General features: G+C 34.9%; 1 protein-coding gene and 1 long non-coding RNA gene across 2 annotated transcripts; one reads left to right on the forward strand and one right to left on the reverse strand.

The window, feature by feature from the left end:
• Window positions 1-3616: 3616 nt before the first annotated feature.
• On the reverse strand, window positions 3617-13176 carry LOC141459778 (protein takeout-like). Its single transcript, XM_074139192.1, has 6 exons — window positions 13017-13176; window positions 9156-9248; window positions 7647-7794; window positions 6635-6768; window positions 5373-5525; window positions 3617-4955 (listed from the first exon to the last, which is right to left on the reverse strand). Exons 1-6 carry the CDS (start codon window positions 13096-13098, stop codon window positions 4801-4803), a joined length of 765 nt encoding a protein of 254 aa, XP_073995293.1. The 5' UTR covers window positions 13099-13176; the 3' UTR covers window positions 3617-4800.
• Window positions 13177-16618: 3442 nt separating this feature from the next.
• LOC141459779 (uncharacterized) lies at window positions 16619-18570 on the forward strand. Its single transcript, XR_012461619.1, has 2 exons — window positions 16619-16837; window positions 17478-18570. It is a non-coding gene; the product is annotated as an uncharacterized lncRNA (long non-coding RNA).
• Window positions 18571-19018: the final 448 nt, after the last annotated feature.

A 19018-nucleotide genomic window follows, 5' to 3' on the forward strand; every position in this document is an offset into this window, starting at 1 on the left:
TCCTTGGCCGGCCCACGCTCCAATCACAGTCCCGGGCCGATGTTGCAAGGTCGCCCCAGCGCTGGAGAAGGGGGTGTGCATTTAGACCTCTATGGCAGAGAGTGGTAGCGCAGGGCACTCCTCTTAGGCTGGACATGTTTTTTTTACAGAACTGGATGTATTTTATTCCAATATTTTGTACAAATTCAACAACTTAGGAGCGGGGACCAAAATTTCAAAAGAAATTTATTCAAATTAGAATATCATAAAGGCATTTTAATCGTGACTTCCTCTAGACACTCTAGAGCGAGTTTCTCCGCCCTTTAGTTAATGTCCCAGCGTCGAAAGTGATATAAATATCCCGATTCAAAGAGGCAGAATTGTAACCTTGCAAATTCTCTGTTTCACGTTTTCACCGGAGATTGGAAACTTTTATTTGAAGCATTTTTCTCAGGATACTTCATTTCCAGTCAGAAGGGTGGTTAGGGTTCAGTTTGAATGGCCACTTTCCTGTAATCGTACAGATTTACATGGAAAAAGCAGCCACCTCTCTTCTAAGCGAGTACCAAATGGAGAGAAGAAGGATTGCGACTAAAGGAGGAGTGGCGCTAATCCTCTATGGAGTATCGGAAGTACAGACTGACGCATGTTGTGTCAGGACTTGGAAGAACACGCAACTAGTTGAGCAGATTCCAATGTTAGACAATCGATACAAACTTGGAACCCATCTAACTGACGCAACACTGGAGGAAGTCCGTGGACTGACAAGCGGACATGATGGACCAGGAAGATTGCTCATAGTTCCAACAATTCTACGATTTTTTAAAAATGGATGTGCGCGTATTGTCACCAATCACAATTCAATTTAAGTAAACCGATCACAGACAGTAGATGTGACAGTAATTGTAATAAACTTCCTCTCAGTAGGTAACTGTTGTAAGAGGAAGAGGAAACAATCCTCACTTCTATCGACAATGGCTCATCTGGCCAGGCCGTTATGATATCTACCAACTTTGTTTACGCAGCCCTCAAAGTTGTAAAAATAAAAGCAATTCTATTATTGTTCATAATGTTCCTAATTGAATGTTTTCATTTTGTAGAGAAAAACATATTTTCGTAGATCGATAATCACTATTACGTCATTTACTGTTTGGAAGTAATCAATCGTTGTTAACGTTAACTACTATTTTTTTTTGTTTTTTAGATTGAGTACAATTTATTATTTTTTGAGAAAACGGGGAAAAAGCAGAGCATACTTCGTTTTCATGTTTATTCGATCAGAAAAAAGGGTGTTTTCAACGTGTTAAAATGGCATCATTTATCTACATATTTCCACAGTTTGTACTGTTCGTATTTACACAATCGATGTGGATCATCGATTCCGTAAAATCTACGATCAAAACAATTGGATTGTTGAAAAAAAAACAAAAAAAAAACTAAAAGGGATTTTTGAGAAATGTGTTCTTAGTCTCTGAAAATAATTCTTTCCGTTTTAAATGAAGTAAAAGGCGTAGAAGTGGTAGTGGTAGGGGAAAATCTCCAAAATATGGTAAAATTATTTTTGTCAAGTTGGTACTTATGGTTGGCCGATTTATTTTTTTTATTTTGTTACCCTGACTGCACTCTCCAAAGATTCGCATTCGATTACATATATTAATTGGTATAAACTGTTGTTTTTTTTCCCCGAGAGGCTCAAAACGAGCATTATCTATGTTAATTACCAAATAGAGTATCTACTTGAGCGCAATACTTACTCTTAACGAGTGGCTAGAAAAAGTAAAAATAACTGGCCAACCTTACATCCGTTATTACATAATTTGTTTTGTTTTTTAATTTTCTTCTTAAATGTTTTTTCTATTGCGAAAAAGACAGAAACAAAAAAAAAGAAAAGTTATGACAATACTTGGTATATATTTAGAAATGGTTAAAGTGTTGTATTTTACAAGATGTGCGTGCAATCGTGTGTGCATGTATGTATGAATATAGACGTACACTCGAACACAAAAAAAGGGGAAAAAGAGTGGGGGGCAGCAGGAGTTAGTATGTAATGTAGGAAGGTTGTAATGGCGAGGTTACACTCAAGCAGGTATGGTAATTAATGTGTTTAGGTTACCAAACATGTGTGCCGGTTAACAACAGTGGTTAGATATATATATATATTTTCACGCAGTTAAATGAGCAAGATGTGGCCGTGTGTTGCTGTAAAGTTGTTGTTGTGGATTAAGCGCTAGACTAACAGCTCTTCCACTCAAGAGAGTTACCCAATCCCTGACATCAGGCGTTAGGAAACTACATGTCTCTAAACGGTCATCAGCCCCCATTGGTTCATTCGATTAGTAAGACTCATTATATCGTCATTATTGTGTCTATTATTTTAATAGATATTTGGGCATTTGGCCGGTCAGAAGTTTTTGCTTTTATAAAATATGGCAAGCAGGTTACCTTAGGCAAATAACATTCGGCTGTTCTTTGTCAACAATGTTTTATTTATTTCGTCATCAATGAAATATCTGTTCGTCAATGAAATCATACGATATTTTTCTTACTGCTATTCTCCAGGTTCTGACTCACTAAATTTCCCTTCTATCACCCAATATTTGAGTCAAATTTATTTTTCACCAATCTAAAGTTTTTTTTAAAAATTCATGTTCGTCAAAATCTGTTGAGGTATTTTTGGTTGACGTATTTTCTTTAAACAGGGAATTTCAGCGAGGAAATTAACTTTCCTTTACGGATTTTACAAACCTGGTTTTTGTGTCAACTTCTTATTTAAACAGTGTGTCCCAAGGTATATGGATAATCCATATCCATACAGCCATTATAGCTTTGGACACCCTGTATACTATAATTATAGATTTATAACTATTTACATGGAACAAATTTCTTGAAAAAAAGTCGCTTCAGGACAGTTGTGGGGAGGGGCTGGCGATGCTTCCATTTTAGGGACATTTCTGTGTTTTAGGAGCGTTAGGTTGGTCAGAATGATATATGGTATCTCTTTTCGGACTCAATATGACATCATAAAATTAATTTCAGTTGAATACTCGACTTCAAAAATTTCCTGGATCCTACTTCCAACTTGCAATTCCTCACCGAGATCTTGTAATCGATTTCTGAAATATCGATCTGCTTACAAAACTGTGCCTCGGTGTTAAAAAAAAAAAAATCGAAACATTGCCTTCCTCTGTGATAACCTCCCCTTGTGGTAAGCAATCATTCTATTAGTGTGATCTTGAGATACGTTCTTCGTTAGTTATCTGAGAAGTAGTGTTTAGATTCTCATGAAAATAATTGTCACAATTTTCAAAAAGAAAACTTTTTTTCCAAAAGGCTTTCGAAGAGTCACGTCCGATTTTCGAGAAATCTCCTCTACGAGGTAAAATTGACCAAGTACATGCTGCCATCGTCCTCTATTAGTTAGTTAGAGCGGTAAAAATGTGATTAACGCAATACTTCCTGTTAAAGTGGTAAGCGGAAGTGATAATGTAATAGCTTAACTGTCAGTATTGATTGCGCATGCCCAATTAGTTGCGATAATTACAATTAGAATTTAGGTTAGGTTATCAGCTAGCCCTGGTTCCGACAGCTTCTTAACTTCAAGTAAGAAATTTAAAATTAACAATTAAAACACGTGTAATGAGAATTTGACTTACTTATGATTTTATTGTTAACAATAATTACAAAAATATTACATCATTTGATTTAACCAATTATTTATTTTGATAAATAACCTTCTTTTAAAGATATTATTTAGAGGTTGCCCGAATTTCTTGATCCTGTTAAAGACTGCTGTATAATATTAAGTATTTCGTGTATTACAAATATTAGGGGGTTATGGGGTTTGACCCGTTGAAGGAAGTGGATTATCCCGTTTTTCAGGGATCTTGGCGGCCCTTAATTGCTTTTCTTATTTTTTAAAAAATAACAAACTGAGGATTAAGAAATTTTGTTCAACTTAAGGGAACATTCATGTAGTAAGGGATAATTTGTAGCAACGCAAGGCTACGTTATTGGCTCGCCTACGTGAAAGGTCTTTCATAGTGTGAAAGGGCAAAGTAGTGGCCATTATAGTGAGTACTTCGGCCTTTCACAGAAACGTATTTAACCCAAAAGAATCTCATTTGTTTTAGTCTATTGAGGTCAATTCTATTTGAAAAGGCATTTTTAATTCAATCTTAAATAGCGTCAGAAAATTTTTAGTAGTAATAATCTTTGAGCTTAAGAGGTAAGTAAATTATTCTTTCAAGTTAGTTATTGCACAATTCGTCTTATCATAAATATTTACATAATACTGGAAAATTGTGTGTGGCACATTTTGATAAATTAAAAAACAATAAACTTAGTCGAAATCTTTTTTTAAAAAAAAATACATGGGTGACGCCTCCATTTTGGAAATACTATCGAAAAATGGATGCATGGATTCACTTCATCGATTAGAGAAATCGATCATTTGTTCGATTTTTTTTCTTTAAAAAATTAAAATTAATTGAAGTACAAAATTAAATGCGTTTTTTAAATACTGGTTAAATAAATTGCTTTTGATTTCAAGAAATATCCGAAATAAAACGTTTTTTGAGAGTTTCTCTGGTCTTTGATGGAATCCGCCTTCGTGTAATTTAATTCCTGAAGAATTACGAACACCAGAAAGTGCATCCAGAAGCTGTATCAGGAAGTGTAATTAAACCTCTTCCCTTATCAGACGGGAGACAGCTTAGCATATAAATAAATACTGATATAAATTCATCTTTACCACTGCTTTTTGAATTTAATAAAAAATAAAATAAAAAATTATCTATAAAATAAAAATAAAAAATAGATGGACTAGACTGGCGTGTAGACGAGATGGTAAGGTACTAGTTCGGTGATCCTGGACAGGATGATCTCGAAGACTTGCGAGATGGAGTCGACGACAGGAGCGCCCAGTTCCTTTACCACTTCCTTCCAGTTCTCGTTCAGGAAACGGTTCATGCTCTCACCTGTCCAACCAAAACATATTCTATTATTTCCAGCTCAAATACCATCCCTTTTTTTAATTTATTTAATTTCTTTACTGTACGTTGTAAGTGAAGGTAGATTGTTATTCTGTAGAATGAATTTGCAACAGAAATATCCGTTGGTTCTGTGCCAGCAGCTCTTTGTTCTTGATGTACCTAATTGACTACACGCAGAAATATTGTTCAATCTCAAAACATAACAGCAATTAGAACCTACCCTAATCGAGCGAGTATTGTAATGACACTACTTTTTGTTTTAGAGTTTTAACACGACCATTCGGCCGAACGTCTTTTACGACTCGCTAACTGTTAGACTAACTGTACTCAGATTGAATCCATAAAAGAATTTTGAGATTCAAACTTTATAAATCAATACAATTAAAGAATACCATCAATTACCTAATAATCGATCTCCATTAAATAGATTATTGAATCGAAATATTGCATTTCCAATGTCCGTGTCGATGTCTGTCTTGGTCACTTTCATATATTCTTCTCCGTCTTCCTTCTTCACTAAGTCGAAGTCAAACTTGAACATGGTCTTCATGTTTGCTAGTCGACAAAAATAAATAAATTGAATGATTAGTAATCATAGAACTTGTTTTTTCTCTTATTAAATCTTAAAGCTTCTAACTGTCAATTACCTTCGAATGTTGCATTTTTACAATATCATATGTTTTTATTAATATTAAGCTATTATGATTTTTGGTCAATATCGAGGTGCGGTCTTAAATAAATACAACTTTTTTTGCTTTATACCAACGTTTAGGTAATTTTTACTACCTTCTTCAGGTTATTATAAAAAAGTTTGTGAAGTTTAATGTAGTGCTATATCATCATAACTGTTGGTATAAAACGTTGGTATAAAGCAAAAAAGTGGTCTTTTTCTTTGACCGCACCTCGATATTCACCAAAAATCATCTATCAACAACGGTCGAAATAAACCAAAACCATCATTAAGCTATTATGTTATAAGTAAGGGTAATAAGACGGTACTTCAAAGAAAACCCTCTGATCGATTTTGTAATCGATTTTCATGAAAGGAATTTCAAACAGCAGCGACAAGGCTGCCTAGAAAAAGGAGAAAATAAGAAAGGAAGTGCTGCTAGAGATGCTCGGTCTGGACCGAATTAATTCCATACGGTCCAGACAAACAATAGTTACTCCAGTGGCCCGCTACAGGAAAATCCTACCACTTCGCCGGGATGCAACTAAAAAACAAAAAACTGATGTTGTCATCTCCTAAATAGTTTGGACAGTCGTCCCCAAGCGGGAGACCTAGTCCCAACTAGGTGGTTTTATGTTTGCAATCCTATGTTGACTTTTCGGAATAATTCTTGTTCAAAGGTGTCTTATTTGCAACCAGTCGTCTTATTCTTTCTGGTTATTCTGGTTAGGTACCAAATAAACTGTTGCATCATCAACAGTTTGTAGCTCATAAAATAACATATTTCCAGGAGGTGGCGACTAATAGATTTTTGAGGAGGGAAAGGGGTGTTAGACTTAAAAACTTTGGGAATCCATGGATTGGCGTTGAGGAATATTCTTAGGTCAAGACCCTAGAAGATTTAGACGTCTTTTCCACTACTTTCTCTTCGGAAATCTCAAATCTTTAGGAATCTTTAGACCAGTAAATACTAACAAAGAGACCACTCACTTACTTAATGTGATGTTAGCCGTCCCTCGACCTCTGATGGGCAACACCAACACCTGTCCGGACATCTCGTACTTCCCGGCTATTGTGATGAACGGATGGTAGAAATCCCATTCAATATGTCTGCGCTTTAGATCAGTCCTGTAAGGTGACAAACAGATCGAAATTATTGATACAAGCTGGAACGAAAACCCACAAATAACATAGGATTTGGAATATAAAAGACTCATTCTTCATGAATACAGGACAATAGACTGTAAGTATGCAATTTCAAAACTGCATGCGGGATAATCTTTTCAAGCTGGACGGTGCAAGAGTGCAGCTGAAGGAATCAGAGTAGAACTTATGCTTGTCTTTCGTGCAGACTTTGTGACGAATTGAAGAGCTTGAAAATGCTAAAGTCTGCTTCATTGAATCATCCCTTAATTCATGGGAATACAGACAGTTTGCTGTATTACTAAGTTCTCCGTAGAGGAAAGTGGATTAGCCACTTCTTCAGGGTCTTTGTCTCTGCGGCTGTTCCAGGTCTGTCAGTACAAACGACAAAAGACCCAGATAGTAAATATGAGCAGAATACTTAGGGTTCTGCGAAGAGATACTGGGTCAGACCAACTCTAGCCCATTAATAATAAATCACACAACTTCTTGTACATCTCTGATACTTTACAGACCTCGCAATAGATCTTCTAGATGATTCGATTTGGCCACTCCTATTCAGTTTACTCTGAGAGTCTGAAGAATTGTATTTATTAAGAAATTTATAATTTGCGTAAAGATACAACAAGCAAACAAGAAGTGAGGAGAGGAACTGCCCAATGGCATCCCTCTGGTTAGTCCGGAAGGAAATCTCGCCCTATAGATCGTAACTGAAACTTAATCTGCTACCGCGGTTTGTAGAATTACCATCTGTATATTGTTAAGAACACAGAACTTAGATTAAAGAACACTAGCATACATTCTAAATATAATTACAAAGGAAGCAAGCACTAGCGTTGAGACTGAATATTATTGATGGTTACCTTGCGGCGATAAACTGGGCATGCTTCAAACCGGTCACTTTGCAGTCCCTGAGCGACATGGTGAGTCCCAGCTGGCGAGATCCTTGATGCACTTTCAGCTCGTTGATATCCAGTGGATCTAGTCTTGGCACGCGATACTTAGTGTCGCCTGCAACAAAATAAAAAAGTTGTGTTCAGTTAATGTGAAAGGTAACGGTATTCCTTCGGATAGTAAGAAGAAGTCTTGCTATCCACTCAAATGGTCAAAATAGAAAAACATCTGGCGTGAACACTAACTCTTTCTTTTCCTGTAGTTTTCAGAGCTTTCCCTGATGTTCAGAGAAATAGGACTTTGGTGAAAAGCTGATTTGCTGCTGGCCCAGAAGTGCCCTCAACCGAATTCCCCTAGAAAAATTGTTTAAATTTGCAATTTTGTGACCAAATATAGAAAATTAGCTCCCCAAGTTAAAAGATATTCAATTGAGGGGTAGATCTCAAAAAACTGAACATTGGTTCATTCAAATTCATACTTCTGATTGACTGATTTTGACTAAAATCAGCGTCCATCTGAACTCTTGAGGAGTGACTTTGCTGCTTACAGTTAGTTGTAAGAGAGAGTACGTGTGAATTACTGTCTTCAAAAACTAGTTGAAATCTTTAACGGCTAATCAGTGGTATGTAGCACCAGCTGGGATATACCGGTAGGCACGCAAAATATTCCATTCTTGAGGTAGGTTAATTACGTAAGTCCTATACAAGGAAGTTATCCGCAGTCTACTACTCTTGGTATGTCTGTGACGTAACTGGGCCAGTCACTGTCCGCTCTCAGCTCTTGAATGAACGATTCTTTGAATGACTCTTTGAACGATTCTCTGTCTTTTCGTTCTTCACGATATCGAGCTATATTTCTAGTACATATGATTCGTTTGACCCTCACTCCTGTTGGAAACGCTTTTAAACGACTACGATTTGACCTTAATAAAAGCGACTGGTCCCATCGTAAAGAGAACTATAAAACTAGTCCACTGTTCATACCAGTAAGCTTTTTTTTTTATAAAAAATCCTTATTAAATGATTTGTATATTTTCAAATTATTAGCAAAACATGTAGGTAATTGTACAAAGTTTATTTAAATATAATTTGCTATAAAGACGATGCAGTTGGGATCATTTTGATGGCCAGCAAAAACAAAAATTTTTGATCAATGGTTAGCGACCTCTAAATATTAATCGATTTTGCTCTATTTCGAACGAACCTTTTTGTTTTTAAATGAACTTTGATTTTCCGCCCGGCGCTCTTTAAAATTTAAAAGTCATCATTTTTTGAAACACCCTAATGTACATATAATAAGTTCTACCAACATTATACAATCAGTTGACTTTATAAATGATATTATCATCTCTATTTCCGATAAGAAAGAAAGCAACACTGTTAGTAACTTAATGTAATCGGAACCTGGTCCTTTCCTTTCTTCCTGATTAAGAAGGCCACGAATTCAATAAAACAAATTCAAAACTTACTTTAACTTACCATTGATAAACTTGGGTATGGCCAGTCGGCCATTTTTAACCACACATTCATTAAGTTTTGGATCATTCTGTCGACACGTTTTGATGTAGGAAGCTGCAATCAGAACAACAAATTAATAATTGCGTAATTAATTAATTAATTAATGTGGAGTGAACACTCACAGGACTCTTTCTTATTGGAATTCAAGCGATTAAAATTTTGTGGAACAAAAATATAAAGTGGCAAATAGGTTATGTTCTCAAAAGATGAAATCATGACGTTGCTTGTATGGTATTTAGAAGAAAGGTTATATTTTTTGTCTTGGTGTTGGTATAAACTTTAAATACGTATTGGGATGGAGGGCCAGCAATCATTTCATTTTAATCTGTGTTCTATGTTGTTAGAGAGGTGTCATGTTTTGGTGTTGTCTTTTATTACAGCGTTGCTGCTAGTTTTTTAAAGCTTTATGTTTTAAAATATATATTATCAGAAAGGCCATGGATGTAAGGGTGAGAAATATGTATGCTTTGGTTAGTAAGTAAATTAGATGGCGAGGTGGATCGTTGAGTAAGCGTTGATTTACTCCAAAATTAGCGAGTTGTTTTGCTACAAAGTTTACAGGCAAGTTTAAACATGACAACACATCAATTAAGGAGGGCACCCTGTGTTGTAAGAAAGCATAAAATGTTGGAATATTAAGGTAATAATGTGCGATTAGTAAGTAACCACTGACCAGCTGTTAATTAAAAATGCATGCTACGTACCTTGTTTCGAGCGTTGCAACACCCTTCTGGCTAGTAAAACAGATTTCAAAACAATATTCGCTCAGTTAGGTTTGTCAATGAATTTAAATTTACTAAAACTATATGCAATATATACACATATGTATATATATATAATGGGATTCAAGGACAACTTGGTATTAATATTCTATGGGCAGTGGACAAAAACTCTCTGCAGCAACCCTGACCTCACAGATCTAGCAGGCACTGCTCACAACATCGATAACTTTATTCTTAATCGATTGTTTACTTGCTTTAATAACCAGTGGAGCAACTTCAATTTCAATTGTTAACATTCAATTTAAAAAATAAATAAATAAATTTTGTCCATTTGAAGTTTAAGCGTTTCTTAGAATGTTTTTTGAAGTACAAGTTTTTCACACCTAACAGGTTTTCATTTATACCTTCATAACCTAAAAAGCTTTACACCAAGTACGGGCGTTTTAGACATTGTATTAGACACTCCTCGAAACTATTAAAGGATCGCTTATATCTATAGCCAGTGGACAATAGTTAAATTTGTACTGCGAAAACACAGCGTAAGTGTTTACGACATTCCCTTACTGTATTTAAGTTTTCTGGAAACTTAAGATTTGTACTTAAAAATGTGTTTGTGATTAACATTATTTACATGATTAGTGAATGGAATAATTTTCAAAATAAAAAAAAAATCGATTCAATAAATGGGCACCTCCAGTAGAACGCTTTTCTTCTAAATTGGGATTTTACTCCAAATCGATACCTACCATAATCCTATCGATAGCAACAATCGTAGATAACTTCTTCAGTTGATGCAATCAGGGAAGCCTTTTTTTATCAGTTAAATTTTCCTAGCAAGAAAGCTGCATCACTGATTTGACACCAAATAATGAAGAAGATAAATTCAGTGTTGTGCCATTAATTTGTTTACGATATTTTATTGGTTCACCATAAGTGATCTTGTTTTTCTTTTTTAATTTCTTTTAGCGACAACAAATAATAGGGAATCTAATCTTAGAGCGAATCAAGGTGCGGCCTTTTTACTTTAGCCGGAGAGAGTTGGCCGTATTACATAAATAAGTTACATACATAAGTGTGTGTTGGCCACACTGGCTAGATCACCAAGTTCCTATATTCAGTTGTATTCACTATTTATGTTGTTTTCAACCGAACGTTCTTTGTTTTCTATGAAAGATTTACTTGATCCGTGGTTCAGTTTGCGCTATTAATCTCATCATCTCAACAAAATTTCCAAACTGCGAAATCAAGCTTATAATACTTTCATTGAATACCGTAGCATAAGACTGGCTTCCGGGTCTGGGACATTCCAGAATATTTTGCTTAAACAATTATCCACTATCAAACTGAAAGAAATAACTATCGATTGAACTGGCACTTCGGGTCAATCGATTTTTCTTCTAATTTATTTCTATTGAAGAACATTATATGTTATGAATATGTACCGTTCATATTGCGAGTTTAAAGCAAAAATTCTTCAACAGCTCGAAGAATTTTTTGTTATTTTAATTTCACTTTTCTCAAATTTTCAATAAAATAATTGCATCAAAATTTATCAATGGCTTTGACATTGTCTTATACAAAGAATCATCCAGCGTATATTTACAAGGCAGTGAAAGTAATACTTAAAAAAAAAAAAAAATGACGTCCGTCTTTCTCACTTTTACGGAGGGGAAAGTCGGCTATTACGAAATATCTCACAACTTGACTCACTTCCGATTTTTGTAGAAAAACATTTTACCGGAAGTCTTCGGAAGCAGAAATTTTATTTTTTCTATTTCCCCTTTGTCTTAGCACTGGTAAGGAAAGCATCGTTATCGTATCTATACTTCCTGTTTCGAATTCTAACCGAAAATGTCATCTATTTTCTGATCCTTGAAGAGAAAAAGTGATTTTTAAGAAATGCTCTTTGTTTGAGTGCGAAAAAAATTGGCCCAAAAACGTAGAAACCTACAACTTTTTATATCGATCGGGTACGACCAGTAGAGCTGACTGTAACCTTCAACCAAAACTTCGTTTTCTAACCTCAAGTATTACTTTACTGAATCGATGTTTCAACTTTTTTGCGATTTTATCGATAGTTTGCAATATTCCCAAAATCATTTTATCGTATACTTCTATTATTTTTTTTTTAAATTATGTGTACCGGCATTATTTATAAGCACGGCTTTTATTCTAATACCCTGTTAATTTTCAAAATGTCACACAGTTTTTGGCATTTTCTCCATTGAACGTAAATTCTACACTTTGTTATTAAAGGTTTAATGCAAAATAAAGTAAGTTTATTAAATAAATATTGTTTAATTTTGTTTTTAAGTTCTCAATATAGATCAATTTTATTGATTTATTTTCAATTTGAATTTAAATTTGTTGGGGGTGCCGACAATCTAAACCCAGCACGTTAGGAAGTTTCATCAATCGAGTATTCTCATTTCTAGCATTTTATAAGGCACCTGGGCTTGCATCTCTTTTTAAGTCTAAATAGTAATCCGATTAATATTAATTTTAAAAGAATAATAGTCATAGTAACTGCTAGCATTACACAAAATGGCAGCATTTCATATTCTGCGATGAACTTATATTCTTGTAGTCATGTTGAGTAACAATGTGTTATTTGGAGCATTTTCAAAGGAAAATTCAATTAAAGGAAGATTTAGGACTAAGAAAAGTAGATGAGTTGAGAAAATTCTCGAGTTTCAAGTGCAAAGCCGGAAGTTTCATTTTACGTGGAGTTTTCACTTTTGTGAGGGATTTCCCAAAAATACTTGCAAGATTTTCTTTTATCACAATCAATCTATAATTTGATAGATTTTCTTGGGAAATTCGTTTTAAGGCGTTCTGAGAATGGGTAAAATGTAGTTTCAGTATGACGTGTAGTTTTTTCCATTTGGATAATGTTTGAAATAATTAAAAATGTTTTGAAATTCAATGATTGAAAATCAAATTTAAGCTTGAAACTTGAAGATTGAAAGTCATGAGGATGTTTACGTCAGACAATAGTTCTGGTTTTTGGTGTAAGAGTTGAAAGCAAGTTGGTGGGTTAGCAGGAGAAGAGGAAATAGCATTTTGAAGCTTAGCTAAGGGTGTGAGTCTGGGTACTTACGCAGTTTAAGCTGAGAGGTGAATGGTAGAGCGGTCAGTAGTAAGCTCACGCGAAGCATGCAGTTAAGGGAGACAGTCTTCATGCCTAGAGAGCTCCTCTTCTGAACACCAAGCTTCAGAACTGCAAGCGGGTCTTTGCAGGCAGACAAAAAAAGGAAAGGAAAAAAAATAGAATCCTTCCGATTTAGTGGGGGGGGGAGCAAGAGAAGAGGGCAGAACTCTGGAGTGGAGGGGTGGTGCAACACTCCCGCCAAATATTATGCAATTCCGCCCCGCCACCCAGGAAACGTCCAGACACGCTGATGTAAACAAACTAGAACGGCTCTGCACAGGTTAAAGTGAAACCTACCCGCCTGTTACCATCCTGCCAAGTGACATCACTAAGCGCGTGCCTTACCAATGTCAAGGACCTTTATTAAATTAACATTGGTGTGAACCAAAATAACTGTATAGTGCCAAGTCTGTACTGGGACAAATTTAACGCTTCATTATTTAATGGGGCCCCACACCGAAGTCTAAAATCAGTTTTAGTTACGATCGTAAGTATTTCCTCTTTAACTTTTAAGTTGAAAAAAAAGGGAAAAATCGCTGGACGAAGTGCCTCCAGATTCTGCATCCTGTACAAAAAAAAAAACGCTGTAGCTTTTTTTTTATGCTTTTGGTTTTTTTTATTTCCTGTATTTGTTAAATAAGACTGACTGGACTGTAATTGTCCTTCAAACTGGATTTCATGAGAAACATCTAATGCTGTTAAATATTTATAAGTATATATTATTTGTAACTGGTTAATTGGACAGAATAATGGCGATTAAAAACGTTATTATTTGGCCTGAGGTCACACACACTAACAACTTCAGCCTGTTCTTGCAATCTAAGGAATTGTAAAAAAAAACAATTAAAAGTGGGTGACTCAAGGGTACATTATTTAAATTATTTGATTTTGAATTTTATTCGTAGAAGTGATTCAATAAAATTATACAGGTAGTTGGTGCAGGGTATCAAAATGGAACTTTTGGAAAGGAAGCTTCAACATTATGGAAAGCCAATTCATTAAATGGTACTTCCGGTGGACCAAATTTTGATCAAAACCAAAGATTGTGGCTTCCTGGAACGATATCTAAAGCCAAAAATCAAAATTTCAACTTTCTGCGATTTTTGTTTTTATGAGTTACGAGTGGATATACAGACAAACGGACTTCACACATGAACACTGAAAATCGATAATCCATACGATCGGAATATAGTATAGCGAGAGAAAGTAATCTGCAAAGTTGTGGTGAGGGGGGCACATCTTTGCAGCCACATTGACTGGACCGCAGTGTCACTGGACCACTTCTCAATGGCAAAACACACGTGACTGTATAACCTGACTGAGATTATAATCTGCATGTAACCTTCACTCCAGCATCCCAAAGATATTCAATGCGGGGGGGGGGAATTAACACAGCCGGTCAACTTTTTGTTTAACAGGCGCGTGAAGTAGTTGTTGACCTTATCTTCTGTTTTAATGTTTTTTTTCTCTCTCTCTCTTTCGGTTTTGGTGTCTTAAAATATTGTCTTTAACACCTCGTGACTGAGCTCAAATTTGCGGATTTGAGATTTAACCAAAACTACATGTTTCTTTGTCATTGCCTACTCTGAGCTGTAGAAAAAAGAGTTTAATTTAGCAAGTGTCCCCTGATTGTCTGTGATGGCGAACTGAAACTCAAACTCAATATTCCGCATCGTTTCGGGATTTGGATAGAAAAGATCTGCAACGATTCTCTTTGGACACTAGTAACCGTAGACAGTAGTAACAGCAGACAGTAGTAACCGCAGATAGTAGTAACCGCAGACAGTAGTAACAGCAGACAGTAGTAACCGCAGATAGTAGTAACCGCAGATAGTAGTAACAGCAGACAGTAGTAACCGCAGATAGTAGTAACCGCAGATAGTAGTAAAAGCAGACAGTAGTAACAGCAGACAGTAGTAACCGCAGATAGTAGTAACAGCAGACAGTAGTAACCGCAGATAGTAGTAACCGCAGATAGTAGTAACAGCAGACAGTAGTAACCGCAGATAGTAGTAAAAGCAGATAGTAGTAACCGCAGATAGTAGTAACAGCAGACAGTAGTAACCGCAGATAGTAGTAACAGCAGACAGTAGTAACAGCAGACAGTAGTAACCGCAGACAGTAGTAACCGCAGATAGTAGTAACGGCAGAAGACTTCCGAGGGAAACCTAACCACCAGGCTTCCATCCAGGAGTGCTTTTAGTTGAATTGTTTTCTGTAAAAAAGTTTCAAATAAAAGCTGCAGGAAAATATCGTTGGAACCATTTAGGAAAAAAATCTGAGAAATATGAAAAATTCATTTTGTACTATCGATTGCTGGATTCGATCTAAAAGTTTCAGGTAGGCAAGCTAAATGGAAATATAAAGTTTCAAATTTCTTTCTTTAGACATTTATTATGAAAACATTTCGAGATTTCAAAGCAGTTATATCCGGCGAAAAGTCCATGTCTAAAGTTTAGCAAGAACTCCAAACTTTCCTAAGAGGAAGTGGAAAATGTTGCTTGCACCTGTCGCAATAATTCCCATAAACTCCAAGAGAAAAGTCGCAGGATCTGGCTAGCCTTGGAAAATGTTGAAAGAAAAAATCCATTTTTCCTACAAGATATAATTAAAGTGATAATGATAAGTTCTTTTTGGTTTATTTTTCTCAACAATAAGATTTACGAGGTAAACAAAAAAATAACAAACTTATAAAAATATACTCATAAAAAGTTAATAGTTCAAGGAAGCATTGGGTAAATTAATGTTACTTATATGTTTGTATGTAAATCATGGAAGTCATGCAGCAATTAAACAAAACAAATAAACAATATAACAACATCATTAACTACACGAGTTTTAAACAATAACAATCCTTTATTAATTTAAGAGATTTATACAAAAAAAATTAAAATAAAATCAAGTGTGCGAGTTATGTAATTAAATTTAGATACAACTTTTTTTCATCAACTAGGAAGACAATTAACTAAGAAATCTGGTTGAACATTTCATATCAATGATATTTTAACAAGTGATAAAAGCGCACAATATTGTAACATGTGACAGAACTGCACAATATTGTAACAAGTGACAGAACTGTACAATATCGTAACAAGTGACAGAACTGCACGATATCGTATTGTAACAAGTGATAGAACTACACAATATTGTAACAAATGACAGAACTACACAATATTGTAACAAGTGACAGAACTGTACAATATCGTAACAAGTGACAGAACTACACAATATTGTAACAAGTGACAGAACTACACAATATTATGAACTCTCTCTTTCCTCTACAAACTTCTCCATTCTCAAATAGACTGTCCTTACCTTCTTTCTCTAATTTCTTTTAATATTTCATCCCATACTACAAGACCTTTTAGTGCGTTCAATGTACCGTACTTCAAACACATAATTACGTTGTTTACTCCTCTAACTTTCTTAGGCTGGAAACATAGTGGAGCGGCGAGCAAAGCGGCGATGATAGCGAAGAGCAAAGCGGCGAAATCAAACACAAGTAAACATATGGGACCGCGCATAGTGGAGGATAGAGCAACGCTATCTATAGAGAGTAGAGCGAAGCGTTATGACATGTTTGATTTCTTCGCTCTCATCGCGCTCTATTTGTAAAGGTTATTTTACAAAGGTTATGGATATTGATACATTTATTGGTTTAGTTTGTTTAAAGAAACCTCTGTGGGGCCATAGTATTTGTGAAGCTACAATAGTTTTTAATAATTAATAGTTTAAATTAATTAACAATTAGTAGTTAATGGAGAATTCAGGTAATTTTTGCTTCATTTAATTTGGTTCTCAATCCCTTAATGCTAACTTTCATCTAAATACTAGGCAAAATTAAATTACATTTTCTCGTCCTACTACTTCTGATCAGGACGAATTCTCCAATCCTTCTTCTGTAGCTCGTACTACTCCAGTTTTTCAGATGAACAACATTAATTTACGACAAATCATGGTGTAGTGATTTAATAAAATTATTGTGTTTTTTTAATTGACTAATTTCTTTTTATCTGTATATATTTCTATTTATTTTGATTTTCTTATCTTAAAGTAACTGCTAGGATTAATGGGGTTACTCAGATTTGTATTTAGTTAATTTTTCTATATTGTGCCTAACTTTTGTTGTGAGTTGTATTATTCAAAAACAATAAAATTTGATTTTGATTAATGGGGTTACACTGGGCTAATATGTAATCAAATGTTGATATAGACATTCAAAAATACGCATGAAACTTGCCAGGATGTTCCCGAAGTTGTTGGTACAAGTGATGAAATTCACCAAGTTCATTTCTAAACTTATTTATGTCATGTACACTGCAGCTCCTACTACTAAGCTGCTGCAAATACCAAAGTTTCAACGAAGAATTTTCATATAAAAATAGTTCCTCCATCTTGTTTTGTCAAAAGGAGAACGCGACTAAGCTCGTCACTATGTGCATGCGAATCTTTGCTCGCTGCTCGTCGCTCTCTTTGATCTGAAGCAGCTATCATCGCCGCTTTGCCCGCCGCTCCACTATGTTTCCAGCCTTATGATGCGAACAGCCAATCATTTTAACTTGGATTTTCAAAATTTTGAACTATTTGTATTGTATAAATTTGTATAAAAACCTCAAAAAGGTAAAATAAAATGCTAAAGCCTAATTATAAACCTAAATTATAGACTGAGAACTATTTGTATTATTTATGTTATTATTATTATTATTGTTGTTGTTGTTTCTGTAAATTGCTTTTGTACATGTGTTTTTATTGCAAATAAATTATAAGGCGAGATCATATTTTGTTTTATTAGCTTTTAATTTTATTTTTACGACGCTGCAAGTTGAGCAACTTGTTATAATTACCATTGGGTCAATCTAATGATTACAGTTTACATGCTTATTGAAAAAATGTTTAATAATTGTTTAAATATTATTTTCTCCTTATTTTTATCGCCGAATAAGAACGATTTGGAAAGTTTCAAGAAGAACGCATTCCTAATCAAGGTTTCCTAAAGTTTACAAGGGGGTCGGTCACTTCTTTCGGTTGGACTTCATTCGGACGAAGGCTTTCCAAAAGTTTTTTTTTTTTTTTTTTTTTTTTTTTTTTTTTTTTTTTTTTTTTTTTTTTTTGGGCCTATGCCTGTGGCCATTAGCCAATTCCAAAAGTTGAATGACACGTTTGAATACGTTTGATTTGTAAATTGTTGGAAACAAAAAGTGCGGCCATCATGCCCAATTTTCGAAAGTGCTTCTTCACAGGAAATATCCTCCTTTGAGGGTCTTTTAGTCAGAAACAATTTTTTGTGCAGAAGTGAATAAAATATCTCAAGAACTAACATCACAAGAAGTAGAAACTAAATACTTCAATTTGGACTCACCAGTGAACTCAAAATCAATCAAAAACCAATTTAGAACATGAAGTACCACATTACTATTTGTATTGTATAAATTTGTATAAAAACCTCAAAAAGATAAAATAAAATGCTAAAGCCTAATTATAAACCTAAATTATAGACTGAAAACTATTTGTATTATTTATGTTATTTTTTTTTTTTTTTTTTTAGCGAATCAACAGCTGAGGTTATTAGCGCCCGGAGCTTTTTTCAGTGCACTGCCGGCCTCCGGACAGTGTTCTCTCGTTACAGACAACACTGTCCATCACCGGACAGTGAGCTGTAAGAAGCTCCTAGGAAGAGAAAATCTAAGGGTCAGCTGCTGGATTCGAACCCGGGACCTCCGTGTGGGAGTCCAGTATGCTAACCTCATAGCTAATCCCTTCCCTCTTATGTTATTATTATTATTATTATTATTATTATTGTTGTTGTTTCTGTAAATTGGATTATTGGTCCGTTTTTTATTTAAAAAGTAAAAATAAAAAGTGACAGAACTGCACAATATTGTAACAAGTGACAGAACTATACAATATTGTAACAAGTGACAGAACTGTACAATATTGTAACAATTGACAGA

Source organism: Rhodnius prolixus, unplaced genomic scaffold, assembly GCF_049639745.1.
Source record: "Rhodnius prolixus isolate KJV_2025 unplaced genomic scaffold, Rpr scaffold_23, whole genome shotgun sequence".
Lineage (NCBI taxonomy): Eukaryota > Metazoa > Arthropoda > Insecta > Hemiptera > Reduviidae > Rhodnius > Rhodnius prolixus.

Coding starts and splice junctions, on each gene's coding strand:
- LOC141459778 (XM_074139192.1), bottom strand. CDS start 13,098: ATGAAGACTGTCTCCCTTAACTGCATGCTTCGCGTGAGCTTACTACTG. Junction 7,795..9,155: donor CATACCCAAGTTTATCAATG/GTAAGTTAAAGT, acceptor ATTTTGTTGCAG/GCGACACTAAGTATCGCGTG. Junction 4,956..5,372: donor TAATGGAGATCGATTATTAG/GTAATTGATGGT, acceptor TTGGTTGGACAG/GTGAGAGCATGAACCGTTTC.